The sequence below is a fragment of the Haliaeetus albicilla genome, chromosome 1, assembly GCF_947461875.1.
Source record: "Haliaeetus albicilla chromosome 1, bHalAlb1.1, whole genome shotgun sequence".
NCBI classification, from domain to species: domain Eukaryota; kingdom Metazoa; phylum Chordata; class Aves; order Accipitriformes; family Accipitridae; genus Haliaeetus; species Haliaeetus albicilla.
Genome location: NC_091483.1, coordinates 56,143,760 through 56,165,811, shown reverse-complemented (window position 1 = coordinate 56,165,811; position 22,052 = coordinate 56,143,760). Strand labels below are relative to the sequence as shown.

At 45.2% G+C, this 22,052-nt stretch overlaps 1 protein-coding gene across 4 annotated transcripts in view; it reads right to left on the bottom strand.

Moving 5' to 3' along the window:
* Positions 1-18,707, bottom strand: part of CORIN (corin, serine peptidase) — a 167,010-nt gene extending 148,303 nt beyond the window's left edge. For all 4 annotated transcript variants that reach the window (XM_069790744.1, XM_069790757.1, XM_069790753.1 and 1 more), the window contains exons 1-2: positions 18,505-18,707; positions 945-1,089 (exon numbers count right to left, since the gene is read on the bottom strand). In XM_069790744.1, coding sequence (XP_069646845.1) covers positions 945-1,089; positions 18,505-18,678 — 319 coding nt within the window. In that variant the 5' untranslated portion in view covers positions 18,679-18,707. The remainder of the gene's footprint in view (positions 1-944; positions 1,090-18,504) is intronic.
* Positions 18,708-22,052: the final 3,345 nt, after the last annotated feature.

Genomic DNA, 22,052 nt, shown 5'->3' with positions numbered 1-22,052 from the left:
GTGGATTGAAGTTGGGGATTTGAAATAGGAAAATAGATTTATAACTGTATACCTCACACACTACCCCACTTGTTACAGATGTGCTTGTGAAGTCCTTAAGGAAGCTCAACTAGAAATTATTCTCGTTAAGAAAAAAAGAAGTAAAAATCCCAGAAACCCTCAGCACTGAAAGCAGATGATTTTTTAACCTTTTTTTTTTCTTGAAAAAGTAATGCTTTAACCTAGCATTACTGTCTTTCTCATGTTGTAGTTGAATCAATTTAATGATATGTCAGCTTCTCTAAAGGTAACAAATGGAAGGCTTTTAAAAAAAATTTTTGTAATAAATTACTACCTTTTAATTCTGTAACAGACACAGAGTTAGTTAACAGACTAAGCCATTATGAAGTCTAATATACTTGAAACAAGTTTCCACAAAACATACTTGGGGTTCTGCATTGATACATATTTCATATTTTTCCTTAGTTAAACTGTAATATTTTGTAGGCTATTCAGAAAGATTTGTGGCTATTTATAAGCTAACTTTCACCTGAAAATAAAAATCAGACTTGCACATCAATGTGTGACATAAAGGGATAAATATTCCATTCCACTGACAGTGGTCTAAAGTTCTAACATAAATATCTTTTTGTACTTGTAAAATGACTGCTGAAAACCATCTACATACTACACGCTCAAGGTAGCGTGCTCCCCAAAAATCTACTTTGAGTAATTCAGAAAAGGTTTCCTCTTTGGTACCTTAAACAGGTTTTAAATATATAAACCTAAATAGCATATTTATTTCTCTGCAACAAACATTATTAAGTCGCTAGGTAGATTAGTTTGTAGGGTAGATGTGCTCAGATATATCTTTATTGTCCACAGTTACATTTGCACTTGAGAATGCAGTCTCAGTTTTAGTCTCCTTAATTAAAAATGTGTCAACTTACTCTGTTAGCACTCACCTACAAAGGTAAGCAGGATCACCAACAAAAGGATAAGGGCACAGATGCATGGAATCAGTATTAGGAGCAAAAGTCGAAGGAACTTGGCAGAAGCCAGTTTCTGAGAGCAACCATCCCCCATATTATCCTCATCTGTTCCTAAGACCTGAAAAACAAAAAAGCCAGTTTTATCATTCTGGTGTCAATTAGTAACTCCTATGTTTTCAATAGCAGTCCTCCCCACTACACAGAACAGCTATGTGATTTCAATATATGCTATAAATGGCTTTTAGATTCTTAATGAAACGTTGTATGTAAACTTTCTTTTTGGTGGACAGTCTAGTGTAATCCATATAACAGTTTAGTTCAGCCAATATCCACAGACTTACAGCTTCATTGAAATTTCTAAACATTTCTGATGAATTAGAAGTTGGATAGGCATTTCATTTGAAAAAATGTAAAATACATAATAAATTTAAGCAGTTAGGCTAAATACCACTTATCTTATAATTAAAAATAATCCATTACTAATTCTTCAAGAGCCATGTTCTTAAGTTTCTTTTATTAAGGAATCAAGCAACTATTATAATCTTTGTTTTATGTGACAACAGAAGTGATAACGACTGTTCCAGTTATTATGCACAATAATGCTGTCTCATTTTCTAAGTACTTTGCAAAATTATAACTTATCACAGTATTCTGTAGAGTTTGCAACTAATATTTTCTGTTCTATAAATGGAATATAGAAGAATAGAGAAAAATGATTTTCTGAATTCAACTGAGCTGCACAAAGTACAAAAATTCAAACCTTTGCAAAAGCCTAAACATGTACTTAATATATATACTTTTAAACATAACTCCATTAAGACTATGATCTCATATACTGGAAAAATGTCATACTTTTTAAACAGAACAAAAACAAAATTCCATATGACTATTTAATAGCAAGACTGAAACTGTTGTTATGAAGTTAATACATCTTTATTCAAAATTGACTAAAAAAAATTACAATTTTCCCTATAATAAGGTGAAATTGGATGATAGGATTATTAATTCCAGACAATGTCTTCCCAAAGGATAACTAATAGATTATCCTCTTTGTCAGGAAGATCAATCACGTTGAAGTTGTTCATGACAGGACTTGAGTGTAAATGCATCCATTACCCTGACAGCCTCCCCCCAAAGAACCTCAAGAGACTGAGGTCTACAACAGATATATATTATTAGTCATGTAAATGCCAGTCTCTGTGGGTTATCCCTTTGGCTGGCTCTGCTGTAAGTGCCTTCCTGTGAAGAACAGGTTACCAGACTGACTGGCATAAATGGAAGTTGAACTATTTCTTAGGGAATTGCTGCACAGAGACTAGATTTATATCCCCCCAACCTCACTGCCCATTTACTGCTTGACTGAGAAGACTGTGGCATAAGTGGGATTTACAGCATAATTTTCCATCATTCCACAATGTCTCTTGCTCCAGCATGGCACAAAGACTATTTGTAAGGAAACTTTCCCTGCTGATAATATTAGAATATCATCTATTTCTGATACTCATGGTTACTAGACACTGCAGACACTGTACAGACAACAGAAATGTGCCGTTGTATGTACCTCTTCTGATACTGCTAAGCATCACACATTATCTGACCTCCTTGAGACCCATCCAGTGCAGTGTCCCATATGACTTTTTTTGCTACTTCCACTGTTCAAAGACCAGGTAACATTGAAAATGCATACGGTACCAGTATGGTGTGAGGTACTAGCAGTATCTCACTTGATAACCTTCTTCCTATTCCAGTGATTCAGTCTCAGCACTGTCCTACTACTGGGCTTATCTAGCAAGCAGGATGTAAGTTGATGGTCAACTTAAAGATGGTAGAGTTATCTGAACATCTGAAACAGCCAGCTCAGGGTGAGAATAATAAGAGTGGTAGCTCTGTCTATTGAAAAGGTACAGCCTGGGTGAGTTGACAAGGTCCGTAATCGGATCATCACCATTTCTCACAAGAGAAATATCAAGAATGTTGGAGAAAGTTAATTTGTTGTCAGAAGTGTGGGGGTTTTTTTAAACAAAAGCTTATTCAGAAGTTGCAAATGCTGCAATCCAAGATTTCGGGATATCTCAGCTAAATTACTGCCCTTAACCACAAGTAACACCTCAAATAGCCAGGCACAGATAAGGATTTAGGTGACTTTTAGGAACCTATATCCAAGTGACATTTAGACGATCCCTGCTTGACTATGTAACTTCCTACAGTCTACACTTGCCTACGTTTTCATATTAAAGTCTTCAAAGTCTGCCTCTAAGTTTTGCTTCTGGTCATGCTGGAATATAGCAGTTTAGCAGTTACTCATGGCAGGCTTCCCTGAATTCCATAACCTTGGTTTGCACAGCCTGTATTAGGCCCCCTTGGGACACCTGCGAGCAGGTAACAGAGGAATAACACAGCTTTGTTAAGAAGACAGATCTCCCAAAACACAGCTGCCATAACTACTTTTGAAAGCACAGCCAAAAAAAAGAGAGAAAAATGGCATAAAATTGCCCTTTCTAACTGTGCAGTGGTGTAAGCCCAGCACCACGAAGCCGCTCCTTCCCCCCCGCCCCATCCTGGTGTGACAAGGAGAAAATACTAAGAAAGGCTCGTGGGTCAAGACAAGGACAGGGAGGGATCACTCACCACTTACGGTCACGGGCAAAAGACAGGCTCAACTTGGGGAAGAAACAAAATCAATTTAATTTACTACAAATCAAATCAAAGCAAGGATAATGGGAAGTAAAACCAAATCTTGAACACCTTCCCCCACCCTTCCCTTCATCCCAAGCTTAACTTTACTCCCGATTTTCTCTACCTTCTCGCCCCGAGCAGTGCAGGGGGACAGGGAATGGGGATTGGGGTCAGTTTGTCACACGCTGTCTCTGCCGCTCCTTCCTCCTCAGGGGCAGGAGGACTCCTCACTCGTCCCCTGCTCCACCGTGGGGTCCCTCCCATGGGAGACAGTCCTTCACAAACTGCTCCAGCATGGGTCCCTTCCACAGGCTGCAGTCCTTCAGTCACGGCCTGCTCCAGCGTGGGCTTTCCCATGGAGTCACGGCCATCTTGGGGGTATTCACCTGCTCCGGCGTGGGCCCCTCCCCGGGCTGCAGGTGGGCATCTGCTCCCCCGCTCCCCTCCATGGGCTGGGGGGGACAGCCTGCCGTCTCACCAGGGCTGCAGGGGCATCCCCTCCTCCGGCGCACCTCCTCCCCTCCTTCCTCACTGACCTCGGTGTCTGCAGAGGGGTTCCTCTCAATTCCAATCTCCTCCCCACTGCAGGTTTCCCTTTTAAAATCTGTTCTCCCAGAGGCTCTACCACCATCACTGATGGGCTCGGCCTGGGCCAGAGTCGGGTCCAACTTGGAGCTGGGGAAGCTTCTGGCAGCTTCTCACAGCAGCCACCCCTGCGGCCCCTCCCCCGCTACCAAAACCCCATCACACAAACCCAAAACAAGTGGTTACAGTGCTTCCACAGAAAATAGGGCTGTTGAGTTCAATTCCCTCTACAGCCTGAAGCAGCTAAAAATTAGGTCTACAACTCGGTAGAGTATCGCAACCACCTGAACACAGGCTCCTCCTGAATCAGAGCACACTATCCCTTGAAGTCACAATATTTTGTAAAAAAGAACACAGTTCTGCTGGGCCAGATAATAGGGAGCAGGACCATCACTACACAGCCCAGTGATTAGGGCACTCAAGAGCTGACTCTTAGTTTCTTCAAGAAAAACAAATGTAAGATCCAGCTTGTTTTCCTAAAGGAATGACTCCCAATCAAGATGCACTTCTCGCAAATCCCTGGCAAAAGTGCCCAACTCTACCCAGTAAGGTAAGGTAAATGCTGACCCACGACTCCAAAGAGTTTGTCTTAGGAGTAAAAAACTTATGTTATCAATAAACAAAATTGTTTTCTCAAAGAATTGAGAAAACACACAGAAGTAGTATTCATCATCAATTTTTTTGACTACTCTTGTCAGGAAGAGGTGATATTGAGTATTTTGGAGGTACAGGAGGTCTTAATCATCCCAAGCATAAGCATGTAACTGAGAGCAGTTACCACCACTGTTGTACAGATGCCTCAGAGTTAACCTAGGCGAAACATTAAATGCATGCCAATGAAAACAGTGAGCTTCTTAAGTTCCTCTGTTTCTGTGAGAAATTTTTTCTAAAGTCTACTGGAATTGTGGGTACTAGCTACTTTAGGCAAATGTTCATGCTAAATGAGAACCTTAAACATTTTCTTTCTTTTCAACTCCTGAAGGCAACAATAAACCTCAGTCTTTGCATTGACAACTACCACAGAATTTAAAAGGGACTGTTGTATCCAAATCTGCCTTCAGTGGCTGCTCCAGAAAAGAATGTTAGATTGTGAAAGACATGCTTTTCTAAACACCACGACTTGCTAGTTTTGTGTAATAGCAAGGTAAATATTTGTAGGAAACTAAACAGCATGTTGTATTTTTCCCTTCTACAGGAAAAGACCTCGCGAAAAACACCAAACCTATTTAAAATCATCATCGGTGACTCAGCAAGCAAAAACTTAATTTTGCCAGTTTTCCAATTTTGCCAGTTTTCCATCACTTGAACATTTACATGAGCTCTTTCCATCCATTTCTGTGGTGAATATGAAATAAAACTAGAGATAGTGCTAATGGTTCCTATATCATCAATGAAAATTTAATAAAGTGTCCTGTAGATAAGCATAAATGCATTATACCTACTCATTATATATTCCCTGATACTGTTTCTTGTCCCCTTGCCACCAAATATTGCAATACACAAGAATACGTGCACCAGTTTTAAGTGCACTACTATGCCAATGGTATCAGCATAAACTTCAGACATGCCCTGTCCTCTCAATTCTAATAAATAATGGAATAGAGGCATAAATAATGGAATCTTCAGAGAAATATGGGCCTGCAGAAGGAAACAGGGGTGCTACGTGCTTATTCACTTGACTTACTCCAAGCTTCCAGGTTAGTGGCCAAGATAAGAAACCAGTCTCCCTCAACTCTCTGTGTAGTCAATAGTTTCTCTGAATCATTCTCTAAGTCTGTAAGACTGAGGTACCTTGTAGATACACATTTATTCCCTTTCCAAGGGAAGGACAAGACTTAGAAGCAGAATCCTTCAGGGCACACTGAAAGAAACCAGCCCTAAATGCTGGCGATTTTGGCATAAAATAGATTTAGCACAGCACTGGACCAAAACGTATTCTCAATACTTGAACACTGGTGCAAGTTCCCTTCCTACCGCTGTTGTCAGAAAACTTGATTCAAGAAAGACTTTTCTGAATTAAATACTGTGTGCACCGTAGTTAGGAAATGTCAGTGTTTGGGTTTTAAGGCAACAAGTCATTTGCTTTTAATACAATCAGGTTTTGTATTAAACAAGAATATAGTCAGAATACAGGATGCTTAAAAACATCAGATAATTTCTTCTGACAGCTAAAAAATTCTGTCCCTAATGAAATACCATTAACCACTGCTTACCTGAGTACCATTCTTTCAGTAATGACTGCAATAAAGGAAACACACTGTGAAGTAACTCTGAGCTAATTTCAGTGCAGATTTTTTAAAAATCCTAGGCTTATCTAGGACTGCTGGATCAGACTGCTCACAGTTGATTTTCTGAAACCACAGAGGCAGAAAAAAGTAAGGTGGAAAAAAAATACAGTCCCATCTGACTACAGAAAGACTAAAAATTCATTGGACCAAAATTCACAGCTTATCTTCTGCAAGATGTGGGGAGAATTTGATCTCATGGGTGTCATTTCAATAACATGCCTCTCATTTTAAAGCACAGAAATGACAGATTACATTAAGATTTATGGGTGAAAAGCCTATGGTAGCATGCAATTTTCCTTTTAGACACAAAATGTATCTAAGTTACTAGTCTATAAAACAGCCTGAATCATGGTATAAGCACTTGACAAAAATATCTTCTGCTGTTGTCACCACAAACCTAACAGATGTTCTCCCAATAAAGAAATATCATTAGGGCTAACAGCCTACTGTCAGTATCTTCTGTGCATGATGGGTCTCTACAAAGAAATGTAGAAGACAACTATTGGATCAGAAGCATCAAAATATCTTGAGCAAGCCATACACCAAAGTACTATGTAGTGTTTATGCTGGAAAGAAGTGGAATGAAGACAAGAATGTACTACTGTGAAATGCAGAAAGAATGTCATTAGGGGGCAGTAAACAGGTGGCCTTGTAAAAGTCCTCATAATGCCACTGAGGAATCTGCTACCCAGCCAAGCAATAGTTCGTGTATGGAAAATATATTAGATTATGAAAATTATGTGCAGTTTGTTCCATATCCTTGATATTGTTCCTCTTCTAATGTTGAAGCAATGCTCTGTTGTCAGTTCCCGTGATTTTATCAACTCTAGTCCAATTTAAGGAAAAAAAACCTTTTCGTACAGCAAGGCAGCAAAAAAACAAAACCAAAAAAAAACCCCAAAACCCAACAAACAAAACAAAAAAACACACCACACCCCCCAAACCTTTTCATACAGCAAGGCAGCAAACATGAGAAGCATGTTATTATCACAAGAATTGTTATTTGCACAATGTAATCTTGTAACTTCTCCCAGCAGATCCCATATCCTCAGACAAATTACAAATTGCTGACATAATTAATTCAACATTCATTTTGATGACCAGACCTCCTTTCCCATCCATTAAATAAAATATTCTGATTTACCCCTATTTTAACCACTGAAATATAAAATATTGAGTCATCATACCAATCTGAAATATACAGTACCTCAGTAAGGGAGATGTCATATAAAGATGGGCACCTCTTTCCAACAGAATTATTTCACTGGTGCTAGATGCTAAGTCCAGCCAGATTCTTTTGGCTGAAGCAGAAACCTGAAAGACATTTAACCTTCCTGACTTACATTTTCACTTAAAGTAAGTAGAGGTAACTGTGTCAGTGATATTTCTTCTCTGTACAGAAGATAGAATGTGTAAAGTAAGGTGGGTTTTTTGCCTTTCAGACCACCATAGAGACCCATTGGCCACTTCTGTTCAGCTGACCTTTCAAGCTGTTATTGGTCCAGCAGGAGATACAGTATAGTAAAAATCCAAACCGGGCATGAGCAGAAGTCACCAATTCAGACTAATGAACGTTGATGTGGTATTCTTTCCTTCATTTCTGTTGCACAAATTTGGGGTTCTTAACTCCTGACAAATTATTTCAGCAGTTTTGTGAGGCACTGAGACAACTTTGGAACTGAGAAATTGTGGAGATACGCATGAGAAGCTCAGAAGACACAAGGTGACATTCAGGTTATGTCTCACACAGCTCTGTGACAACGCAGTTCTGATCTGCTCCAGCTTCAGTTTGAGACAAAGCCAGCAGTAAAGTTGCTGAAACAAAATCCAAACACAACTATGGTGTTCCAGTTATCCATGTGTTTGAGACCCTGCACTACTGCCTGCCAAGCCAGAACTCCCTTGGAGTATGCCTACAGTGTTGTCCAAACAGCACGACTGCAGACCCCTCAGACGTAACCCACTCTCGCTTTGAACTTTCTAGCTGAGGTATGACCAGCTATCAGAGCCACCGACACACTGAGTTCCAAGTCTGGTTTTATCCGGGATGACAGATGAATGCTGTGGTGCCAGTGGTGTTACCAGTGTCCAAGTTACTATCTTACAGCATATGCTTAGTTTAAGAGAGCTAGCTCTGGGTGCAACATCTCTTTCATAATTCATTCTTCCCTTTCTGAAGGCTTTGAGGGAGGTGGAAATGAGTTGGTCACTCAGACATAAGCACTACAGCCAGGAGATTTGGAGCTCTGAGGAGCTTATTCTCATTTCATCTAGTTCTTTTGGGAAAGGGTCCAGTGTTTTATCTTGGCAATGTAGTGGATTATAAAGGCACTTTGAAAAGCATCTATCTGATACTGAAATAAATCTAAATAAATAATGTAATAATTGGTCTCCAGGAGAAGATTTGATTTAGAAATCAGAAAGTTATTCACATGCAAACTATTGACCTTGGTTCTCCATTACAGGTGTTCTATGCTTAACATCTCATGCAAAGGGGCAGAAATGGAGAAGAAAGGATTTTCTTGGATTCCATATATCTGGTGTGATAGCAATAACTGCTCTCCACCTCATTTTAAATGAGAATTAGACACACCATTTAGCCATTATATAGGGTCAGTACTGATCACTCTTCAAAATTTTAATCAGAAGAGAGGAAAAAAAGGATATTTATCACTACTAGAGAACAGTAGTATCACCTCTTCAATAGCAGTGTGTTCGAATCTCTTCCTTTTTCAAAAGAAGTGCTGCTGAATAATGATTCCACTTTGGCATAAATGTTGTTTACATACTTACTTATATATTGTACATATTTACAATTATTTGTAATTTCACTGATGTAAACTTGCAGCCACAACAATGGATGCTTCCCATATTTACAATGGAACTTTGTTGAATTTCCAAGAACATTCAGATTAAGAAAACAGTCCAGCTGATGGCAAACTTGCTACAATTCTAAACTCTCTCTTCTTTATTACTAACAGCTGGTGGCAAAGATGCGTGATGTTGCCATGCTTCATAAACTGAGCAAGATTCAGTAAACATATGGAAGAGCTAAAAGATTTTTCAAAAACTGAAGTGTCTACGGAAGACGTTAATTTTAAGAACTAGACTATGGTTAGCATTATCTGGTATTTCTCAATACCAGAACATGAACGTCCATTCAGCCTACCTCAGCAGGCAGTGGCAAAGTGTATGGGGGAAATTAATCTTTAATTAATGCAGAATTTATGCTTTGGGGTTACTAGTTTTCTTTAAGTTTCTAGGGCTTGCAAAAATTGCTCATAAAAGTTTCAGCTGTGCCATGCTGTTTTTCTGAACACACCCAGAGACCACTCTAATGCCTTCCTGACTATCCAGATATTCACTGCATTGAGGTTTGCTAAGCAAGTTGAGCAGTGATGGCAAGTCTCTGGCTATACCTTGTTGAGAATCACAGTTCAACAGGCAGGGGAGTAACACAGTACTCACTTCAGGTTCCTGCTTTGCTGGGAATTCAATAAGCAGATGCCTGCACAAGAGCCATTAGGACCTGAAAGCAAAACTGGAAACGATAACAAAAAATAAAAAAAAACAAAAACCTTAGTGGCCTAATTTGTCACAATAAAAAGATTTTGAAAAAACATTTTGAGGGGGTGGAGGGACACAGTTTGAGGAAAACCTCCTCTTAAAAGCAGCTTTCAAGCCTGGAAAACTAGAAGGGACAAAAAGAAATCCTGCCTGCCCTGTGGATCCCATTCAGTGTATCAATCACCACCTGTGTAGAAATCCCACCAGAAGCCCCATCCCGCAGAAGGCAACTAGACCTCATAATTGGTTAACATTTTTTTTTCCTATTAATGCCTGATCAGTAGGCTTAGCCGCCTGAACTTGAAGGTGACCAGTACATCATATATGTGGCATGTGCATTGCTGATTATACAATTACTTAACCTATTTAAAATCAGAAGCTTTCAATGACATGAATTGGATGCTAAACTGGAATGCAAGCTAAACAAATGGCAGGAATCTTCTTAGAAGCATTTGTCTCCTTATGTTTCATGCACTTCTTATTCTTTTTTCTCTAAAACATATAGATTATTCTTACATTATAAATGTCTGCCTAGAAGAAATTAAAATTTTGGATTTGAATGTGTAATGTTAACTTTACACTACTGACTTTTTTTTCTGAAATGTGAGTAAAAAGATACTAAGCCTTGGACCAAGGATAAGAGCAGCAGCAATATTGATCAAAGAAAAGGACATGGCTTAGAGTCAAAGCAAAACTTCATCTGTTCAGCATAGCTGGATATTTATTTGTCCTCTTCCCAAAGATGAAAATAGACTTACACAATGTCTCACAGGTTGATAACCTACTATCTATAAAATTTAGAGGTGACTCATTCATTTTTCAATAGGATATCACTTTGTTAAGAAACATGTAATCTTTGAACATTTTGCTTCAGTAAGAGAAAACAAAGAAAGAGGATATTTTTTTAAACTACCAGGACACCTTGACAGAAATAACTGAAGAGGTGACTGGAGATTAAAACTATTCATTATTGTCAAAGTTGTGAAACAACGAGCTGATACAGAAAACTCAAGATTAAGTGGGTTAACAAGGCAGTTACATTGGGGTACGTGTTTGACTATAACTTTGATATAGTATCAAAGGTTTATGGATCACATAAGGATTTGTAGGATAAAAACTTCCATCTAAGTCAGTGAACCAGTAACAATCTGGTGAATTATTCTGTCAAAGAAGAAAAATCCTACTGTATTTATGGCTAGGACTATTCAATTTAATTGTCATCCCTAGAACAGATGCCAGCATTCCTCCCATTCATATTTTCTTTGGAAATCTCCGAAAGTCACACAATAATCCTATCTATGGTGAGGAAGAAGCAAATGGAAACCATCTGGGTTCTTAGCCCTTCCAGACCACTATCAACACTAATCCACCTACTCTGACTTTATAGGGGAAAGAAGAATTGGTAATAACTTCCCAACACATTCAATCGTCATTTCAGACCTCCTTTCCAGCCTTGTCTACATGCACTACAAATTATTTAAACTTGCACCTTTAAAATGGCTGAGCAGGGACAAACTCAAGCTTAAAAAAGGCATTTACTACTTAATTCTTTTGTTACATGGTTGCTACAAATCAAACACCAAAAAAAAAAAAAAAAAAGAAGACAGCTACTTACTCCACAGTTCCTGATAACTCTTTTGAATATATTATCCATTCAGACAATATTTGCATGTGCACAGAACTAGCATCTTTCAAACAATAAGCTGTCTCTCAGCAATGTCTGTCCCTCAACACTGTCTGATGGCAAAAACTCACAGGCTGTTAAGGCAAGGTGGGCTCAGCTATCTGCATCTGTTCCCAAAGATGCGAAAATGCAGGAGGTTGGGGAGAGCCTGACAACCATAGGATGTTCTGCTTCTATAATCTCCAGGTCCCACTGGTTCTGGGGCAACTTTAACATAGGCAAAATAATCCACCCAGCAAAAGATTTGACAATGGAAGCAGGAGCAATGGATGAAATCTCTGTGTCACACCACTGGGCCATGAAGTTCAGAGCAGACATAACTGTATATTACAGATGTATGCTGTATTGTTACATGAATGCAGAGCTGCAGGTCTGAGAGACCTGGGATGGAAAGCTCCTCAATGTTATCAGTGGTTTTATTTCCAAGAGAATGCCCTGACTGCTTTCTGAAACCTAATGATATGAACAATGCAAGGAGGACGTGACTGATTTCTTACTGCTTCATTCAGAGGCAGCAAGGGGAAAAAATGAGAGTCTTTTTTCCTAGGAAATCCTTCCTGAATCCGAGACACTCTCGAGTAACTTTCAGTAATATTGGAGTGACAGTACAGGCTACTTTGAAACTAGGAGCTCTCTGAGGTGACGAGCAATGGCAATTGCTCTGGGCAATTTACTATTACTGTTAAATCACTTCTAAGTTAAATCTCTCTGGTATCAAACAGATCAGACATGGAAGATTCTAGTACATTAGTTTTTAAAACACGAGGTTCTGTATATGGCAGAACTGAGCGTTACAGGTTTGAGGAAGAGAAGAATGGAAAGACAGATTGACAATCACTGACCAGCTGGTCCCAAAGCACAAGCACCACCCACTGAGCATTGATCCTGAACTCTGAACTACAATACATGAATTAGAATAGACGCAGTCTGATGCAGTCCCAAAGAAGGAAACTCATGACTACCTTCGCTTCCTTTCCCCTATGGACTGGGTGAAGATGAATTAAATGTTCAGTATAGAAAACACTTCTTTTGCCAGAAAAAGTGAGCCTTGGAATTCAGGAAGAGCAGTAGCTTACAGGAGCATCTGTAATGACACAACCTGACAGTCATCTTTCCCACAGGTTTACAGGAACTGTCCCCCATGGATTATTCTATGAGGAAAAGTTTTTAAAAATGCCTCAGTTTCTGTGTCCTCTCTGAAAAGAAAGCAGTATGTATTGATTTAGCACATATGCAAAAGCTGGGGTCACACAGAATGCATACTGTTGCAGGAAACATGCTTTGCAACGAAGGGCAGGGCTTCAGTCGTCAAAGCATAAACTTCACCATTCCAAAGCAGCTCTGGCAGTATCTGATTTTCAGCCTCTTTTCACTTTCTACAGGGCAACGCACTAAAAACTACCTTATGCTGGCAACAAGACTAACAAAAATAGAGAATTATAAACTGTGTGGCACCCAAAGCAGCAGATGCTGCAGAAGTTCCACTTTAATGACAGAGATGGCGAAAAGGAACTGAAGGATGGCTGGATTCATTTCATTCCTTCATGATTTGGGGATCAGGGAAGAGGGACAGGGAAGCAGACAGCCACAGAGGTAAAACTGCCACTTTGGTCAGCTGTGAGCAAACATACTTTCCCAAGCTGATGCTATGATGAAGTGGCCACCACTTCTAGATAATTCTGCCCCTGATGACATGGACATCTGTACTGGGTGTAGGTGGCAAGCTGCTGGCAGTGGGGCAACTGCAGGGGTGGCCTCCATGAGAAGAGGCTAGGGGCTATCCCATGCTGGACATGGCCAGTTCCAGCTGGCTCCACACCACAGGACACAGCTGAGCTCATCAGCCAAGCTGGTGCTGCCTCTCTGAAAACATATTTAAGAAAGGGCAAAAAACACCGCACGGGCAGAGAAATGGAAAAAGAGTGAGAAACAACAGTGCAAACGTGAAGGTCAGAGGAGAAGTAGGTGCTCCATGGCAGAGCATATATTCCCGAAAGGACTCTAGCCCATGGAGGACCCACACCAGAGCAGACGAAGAGTGAGAAGGAAGGATCAGCAGAGAAGAACCACAGTTCTCCCCTGCACCGCTCCTTGCCTCACTGAAGGTACCGAGTGCCACCTGCGGCGACAACAAGGTGGGAGGAGAGGAGTCTGGAGCGAAGCTGCGCCTGGGAACGGCAGAGGAGAGGTGTTCTCCCCAAGTGTTTTGATGTTTGCTTCTTTTTTTTTGTTTCACAGTACCTGAATCAGTAATTAAATATTTATGTGAATCAGTAATAAACTCGTTTTCTCCAGTCGGGTCTGTTTTGCCAACACCAGTAAGCAGTAAGCCATCTCCCAGCCTTTATCTTGACCCATGAGCTTGCTCACTCTCGTTCTTCCTATTTTCTCCCCCGTCCCGCAAGACGGGAAAGAGGGAGTGAGCGAGCGGCTGTGCGGGTGCGTGGCTGTGAGCCGAGGCCACCCCACCACCACACCGAGAGTAGGCCATGCTCCAGTGTGCACTGCAAGCCAGGACTGCAACATGGATGCACCAGATGAAGGCATAGCAGCTATCAGACAACACTTTCCGGTCTCTGTCGCTGGCTTTAACCTCTAGATACTCAGATTTCACAGGTAAAACAACCAGAAAAAACAGCATATGCATAAGTAAATAATTACAAGCATTGCTTTAAGTTTTAGTGGCTTGAAACCACAGCTGAGGAGAATCTGTCCCTTCAGGAGAGCAGTCTTCTGCAAAAGGTAGGCACAGGAAGAAATCTAATTCGGACTTTAGAGGTAGCAGGATTCTCATCTCTTTTTTAAACGGCAAGTTCTTGCTTGATTGTTGTCTCATTATTATTTTTACATTTAGGATATGAAACCATTATCCCTATTTCTTTCATGTTTGCTGATTAGAAAGACAAGCTGAAATTAAAAACACTACTTGGAAGAGAACTATATGTTCCACAGCAGAATAGCAGCAATGAATTATGCTTCCATCTGACAGTTAAAAAAGGAGAAAAGAATTCACCATTAGGATATTAAAGTTTGGATGCAGGAGGGAAGCTATCAATGCCGCGCAGGCCTGGGCCGCGGCGCTAGGACCTGCCAGAGGGGCTACCCAGCTGCTCTATTTTTACTACGGTATTTTTCGCATTCAGACTTTCCACTGCAGGCGGCCCGGGTCAGGGGATCCACTCTGCTGTGGGAATCTGACAGGTCAGCCCAGCAAGTTATTTATAGAGGGGCGGGGGACAGAAGGAAGGGATGCGATCGGCATCATATTCTTCTGTCGCGGGGCTGCAGACTGGGAGATTCCCCCACGAACGAGGCCCCTCTGCCATCCCTGACCACCGCCGGGCAAGACGGCTGTGGCAGGGAAGCCCCAAGTGAAAAAAATCAAGAGGCAATGAGGGTAGTCAAGCTGGAGCCTGTCTGGCCACTCTCTTCAGACGTTGTTCTGTGTGTGAAGACCTTTTCAAGGAGGATTTAAGCTTTCCTTGTCCTACTGTGACAACCCCTCACTTCACAAGAGATTATCTTCCACCTTTCTCCCCTGGCACTGGAGAATTGTACTTACCCAGCCTGCCATTTATGAGGGCCACGAGAAGGCAGAACAGGCGATGGAATGTTGGGATGGTTACACCTGGCGAAGAAACCCAGAGGCTCCTGGTCTCACCGCTACTCAACTGCTCTAACCGACAAATGCTGAACTCTAAATAAGCTCTTTGTACACAAGCGGGAAGACAGTGCTTCCATCGGTGCGGCCAAGAGGCTGTTTGGGCTCGCCGAGTCTTTGCCACGCTGAGACCCAGCAGATTCAGGCCATCCCAATACAGCAGGCACAATATAAGGACTACAGGCACTTCCTTAAGAGGTGGGAGCTGTGGCTTTGATCCCAGCTGGACCAGTGGATACCAGGTCATCTGCTTTCAGGCTGAACAGCACACGCTGTCAGGCAGTTACACACAATGGCACGATCTCCTGGCATGTTAGGACTGCTCCCCTTCTGGTAAATGAGATTTCTGTCAGGGTGCTTATCCACCTCAGCCTCCCCACGCACTCCTCCCTTGGCCATGCAAGTAGTAACAAGAAATTATGTGTCTGGCAATACATGGACTTAGTATAACGGCAGGACAGTAATGTTCCTCGAGGGAGCAGAGTGCTAAGACCTAAACATGTATATCAGCTTAGCAAAAAAAAAAAAAAAAAAAAAAAAGCTCCTACATTCAAGTAAGCCTGCCTGCATTTTTAAATAATTACTGGCACTGTTAACAGTCCTGGCTTTCATTTGTATCTGCAGACATCATCTAATACATCATTAACAGCTAAACAATGATACAGATATATTAAATTGCCCTGTGTGCATTGCACATTTTATCGAACACCTTCGATTGTGACACATTTCAAGCTATCTTATACTTTTGATTCACTGAACACTCAAGTTATCTACCACAGGCACACAGACGAGTGCCAACAAAGATTTCTGGAGAGAAAGTGAATGGTTTCTTCAGTCCCAGCTCCAAAAGACTGAGGAAAAACAGTTTTATCCCGATGGTCCCATCAGATACTAATAAAGCACAAGCAGGTTCCTCTAATCTGGGCAAGCGAGCTGTGCTGCCAGGCTCACCACCCCAAGAGCCTTCTCAGGAAAAGGAGTACTGGTGGCTTCCTTAAAAATGCGTGCTGAGTGACGATTATGTGCAAGGTTGAAGGGCCAGGCTTCCCCATGGGCAGAAAAATCTGGCTGTCGGGGTACCCCATAAATGACTGATGGCGGAGGGAAAAAAAGTCACGAGCATTTCCTTTCCAAAGGAGGTTTGGACGTTGTTCAGGATTCCCCTGTCCCCTGGAGGAGCCCCCAGCTTCCTACAGAACCTCGATGTCCAAGACACTCAGGAGATGTCACCAGCTTTTAGAGAGACACATAAGCAGAGTGGTTCTATAATTCTTTGTGTTACTCCTCTATAGGTGTTTGGATCACCTCAGTGATACACTAACTCAACGCTGTCTGTGTCACAGGACCTGAGCAGCTTGTAACAGAGATCTCCACCTAAGGCATCCACTACAAAAACACGGCTAAAGAATTACGGTTTAGTCCTGCTGACTGGTCCATCTTTTAGGAACACAGGAAGGGTGGAAGTGGCCATATGGAAAAATCCATTCCCGTATTTTTACTGCTGAAAACTAAACCTTCCCAAGAGACGCCGCGAATGCATTAAAAGCTCTAGATATTTGATTTCGCTTAAGAGTTCCACCATCCCAGCCAGACTGCTAATAATTTAAAATAAAGGTTAATTAATGAATCGTCTGCCGTGAAACGCGTCCAAGCATCTCTGCGTTTTAAATCAAGTGGAGCAACGACACTACTGAGCCGTACCGCCCCATTCACACGCTCGCAGAACCCGCCGCCCCGCCGTCTCGGTGGCGGGCGGATCGGTGCGACAGCAGCGGCGCGGGAAGCTCCGCCGCCCGCCCTCCCTCCAGCTCTCCTCGTCGTCCTCAGCGCTCCGGCCCGGCGCGGGGAGGAGAGAGGAGACGGCCCTCCCAGCCCCGCACCGCCACCGCCACCGCCACGGGGAGCGGCCGCCCCGCTGTTCCCCCGCCGCGCCTCCCGCTCGGACGGTGCCACCCGCAGCGGGACACCGGGGGGACACCACCACCCCCGCCCCGTGCAGCTTCTCGTACACGGGCAGGCAAAGCATGCTCCTCCGCCCCGCTCCTCCCCGGGGGTGTGCTGGGAGACTGAGAACACCCCCGCCATCCCCTTCGGACGCCTGCGATCGGCCGGGTTTCGCGCTGCGGGGATTGACTGCCTCCGCCCGTCACCCTCCACGGGACGGCCACCTCCCGCGGGTGCCGGCGGCCAGCGGTACCATCCCGCCGGACAGCCGTGGGAGGCGGGGGAAGAGGAGGGAAAAGGGGTCCCTCCACCCGACCCCGGGGTGCGGCCCACGGGAGGGCGAAGGCAGCCCTCGCTGCTGCCGGAGGGCACGGTGCGTCGGCTCCCCGGGAGCCCGGCCGCAGGTGGAGCTGCCAGGGCCGTCCCGCCGGGGGTCAAGCCCAAACTCTGCTCTCGCAAATGCCGGCCGGACCTGTTGCCGGCGGGCTCGGCGCGACTGCTCCGCGCTCCTTCCAGCGCCAGAGCGACTGGCGGGCACCTCAGCCCCGCTGACCTCCCCCGCTGACTCTGCGGGAGAGCTGAGCTCTTGTCCTGAAACGCCGATAGCGACCGCTCGTTAACCGCGACCGGCTCACCCACCTCCTGCGCCCCCGAACTCGGCCGCCCCCCGCGCTCCTCCCGCACGGCCGCGCGAGTTCCGACGCGGGAGCGCCCCGGGACGGCTCCACCGCGGCGGGTGGGCGGCGGGCCGTCACCTGCGCCCGGCCGCCCCCCCCGGGGACGCGGCGCCGTCGCCGCCCGCCGGACACGGGGCCGCTCTCGCTGCGGCGGATCGCGGGGCTCGGAGCAGGGCTCGCCCCTTCTCCGCCTGCCCCAGCAACCTGCCGCTCGGCCCCGCGGCGGCAGCGCAGGCTGCGCGCAGCGCTCGGCGGGGGGGGGGCGGGACGGGGGGGGATTCCCCGCCGGACCGGCGGCCGCGCTCCCCTTCTCCCGTCCGTCGCCCCCTGAGCACGCCGCCCCCCGCCCGCCCCGCGGGGGCGGCCAGGCGGCGGAGCCGGCCGCCCTCGCAAGCCCGTGGCCCCCAGGCGGCCCCACGCGCGGAGGGGAGCGCCCTCGGGCTCGCCTTACCCGGTTGGCGGAGAGAACCTGCCGGTAGCGCTCCTCCTCCGCAGGCAGGGCAGGGAACTGTTGCATGGAGAGCATGCTCTGGATGCGGCGGAACCCTCTCCACTTGGGCCGCCCCCTCCTCACCCTTCGCCACCTCGGACTCTGACGAGCCGCGGCCGCCCGCCTCCCGCACATACACACTTGCGGGGCGGGGGGGCTCCGCATTTTGTCTGCTCGGCAGACTCCCCCTCCCCCCTCCTCCACCCAATAATAATAAACCTCCGCGAGAAAGCCGCCACATCCCCACCCCTTTTGCACATCACGCTCTACCCCTTGGGGACAAGCTGAGAGACTGCCCACTTGCTAATTTCGCCCTACAGCCGTCCCCCAGGGAGGGCGGATGAGGTGGGCACCGCCTGCGCCCCCGTCCCGTTCCCCCCCCCCGCGATAAAGGACGTCTCGTCACGCCGCGAAGGGCTCCAGGTGGCAAGACAAGCCTGAGCCAGGGACGATGCGCGGGGCAGAAGCCGGCGGAGCTCGCCCCTCGCACCCCTTACCTGGGCTCGCTGGGGCTCTGCCGCGGGCGAGGGGCCGGGGCCGCCCCCGCAGCCCCCCGGGCCGGCCTGGCCGCTGCAGCCGTCCGAAGGCAGCAGCCGGCGCCCGGACCTGCCGGCGCGCCCGGCCCGCCGAGTTGGAGCGCGGAGTTCGGAGCGGGGGATGGCGGCGAGCCCGCGCCGGGCTCCCGGGTCCATCCACCCCGCGGCTCCCGGGCGCAGGAGGACCCGCCTGCCTTCTGGATGCTCTTTATTTTACGTTGTGGTCACGCAAAGCTCTTTCGTTTCACCCCAACCGACCCTCCCTATCTCCAAAAAGAGGGCTGAAAGCGGCGCCGGGCGCTGCCGCCGGCAGAAGCGGGGGGAAGGGGCTGCGGCGGGAAGGACGCTCTCCCGGAGCCGGCGACAGGTTTCTCCAGCTCCTTCCCCGCAGTGAGGCTCCGGTCCCAGCCCCGCCGGGGCCCAGGCAAGCCTGTCGTGCCACGTTCCCCCCCCACCACCACCCGTGCGAGGAAGCGCTGCGCCGGAGGACGGCGGCGGCCGGCAACGCGGCACCTGTGCCCCCGCCGTGACCGACCCCCACGGCCTGAGAGCTGGGGGGGGGGGGGGGCGGCGGTTGTTGCAAACCTCTCGAAGCAAAGCTCTCACGCCAAGAGACAAGTGCCGCCTGAAGCGGCAAATGACAGAGCAAATGCCCCACCCCCATGAGACATCGGCTTTTAAGACTTGCATGTTGATGCACTTGTCCCCTGTTCCCTGCATCCGCACCCAAAGCCCGGGTCTGCGTACGCAACGGAGCTCACAAGCGCTATCCAAGAATGATAAAGCCAACAGGACAAAAAGCATGGTGGATGGGCAGAAGTGGGCGCTACCAGAACAGCAGCCGTTCAGGACCCTTCCAGGAGCCACAGAGAGCTGGCACGGGCACCACGACTGGGTTCTGAAATGACAGCTGTAAAACAGAAAGGCTTCCCCTTTTTACTGTGCATGTTTTAACGCTTCTGAAATGCTATCATTCAAAATGCGAGTCAGAAAACACCCAAAAAACGTGCACAGCCACGTCAACATGGAGATGGCTTCTAGCCCCGGTCCCCACTCCTGGCTGGCAGCAAGGATGATACCCCTCCCATATAGAGTTTGTTTATATATGTCCAGGACGAACACTTCTTCCTAGCTTTTTTTCCAAGCTTCTTTTCCAGATATCTTTATTTCCATACCTTCAGATTTAGGCCCTGACACTTTGTTTGTGTGCAAACTTTATGGGACAGAAAACGGGGCTCTGTGCTGCTTCTGGAGTGCCACTGTACATGAGTAACTCCTGCTCGTGGTAATTCGGTCCTGCATTTTTTTTACCCCACCAAAGCCCCCCGCTGGAGGAAAGCATTGCTTTTGTTTTAAAAACAATTGCACAAATAATAGGAAAAGCATGGCAGGAAACAGAAGCAAGAGCATTTATGCAAAATCTTCAAATTGCTTAATGTAAACCAACAATCCATATTGTAATGCTGATAAAAAGAAGAATCAAACCATAATTCATTACTTATTACAGTATTCCACAGAGATTAGTTAGCCCTGTCAAAAATTAGAATAAGAACAACTGAAAACTGAAATTTAAGAGGTGCAGTACATGGCTCAGACTGCAAAGCCAGCTTGGCCTTGGATGGAGGATGTCTTATTCAACAGTAGAACTGTGAATTCCAGACCCCAAACCAGTCTGGACTCCTAATCTCATACTAATTTCCTCAAGTGAGGGAGCCATTCAAATTGCAGTTTCACAACTACAAGGTTCAGCCACAGTGTACAGCAGAGAAAGCCTAAGCCGAGTTCTGGTTTTGTTGGCAATTTTATGGAAATCACTGCATGAGAAACAATTATTTAGATTAAATAATACTTGGTTGAATTAAGCCACAGTTCCCTCAGAGTATGACTTATTTCTGGACAGCTGCCATTTAGCCTACCTTATGACTGACTTTAATATATCACAGCGCTCCTACTGATACACTGTCCATACCAGAAACTTGTTCTCTGGTAGCATGGCATATAAACATTTTAATGCAGAGTCCAAATAATTTATTAACATGTAACCATTAGTGGAAAGAAGCAAGCACATCTCATTATCTTATAACTAATCTTGACTTCATTTGATTTTTCTCTAACTTTTACCTTGCATTTCCCTTCCTAGTAAATACAGACCACTACAGTATCTTCATTTTATAATCTTTAGAGCAATTGATTGATTTAATTGAATGATAAGGGCAGACATGAATACAAATTTACATTCATGAAGCAAGAAAAGGGAGCAACTTAAATGCCCATAGATAACAACTGGTAATGGGATGAAATTGAAGAAGAGGGATATCTGAACTAAGCGAAACTGAGGACAGGGTTCCCCACAGACTGTCTGCACGAGAATACTCCAACCTAAAGCACACACCAGACAGCAACTACCACACACACATCAAGCTTCTGCTACCTCACACAGAAACGCCCTTCAGACCAAGCATCTCTGTGCTCTAACCCCACAACATGCAGGCACATTGCTCTCAGAAAAACTGGCATATAGCAGACATCCTTCGGAGCCAGAACTACTGAGATTATAAACTCAAGAGTTCAGTGCTTTAAAGCCACAACCAAGCATCAAAGCTGCTATGAACAAATTTTGGTGCTATCTGCATAGTAACATTTCCTTCTCTAGTAGTTAAGGTCAGGACAAACGTCTAATAAATCAGCTGTATTTCCCCACATGAGGCCAAAAAAATCGTCTACTAAGTCCATTCCCATTTGTTTCATCTTAATCTACTTCCCCAACCCATTCTCACAATTCTGTCAGAGCAGTAACACGAAGGAACATGATTACGTAATTCCAGTATTAATCTGTGCAGTATGAGCTATCCCTGCCAGAGAGAGGAACAAAAAGCACACCTAAAACTTCTGCTGCACTATGTCAGTCGTCATTATCCAGGAGAAATTTGCTACTTTACTGCAGCAGTCCTTGAGAACAAACACATTTTCAAG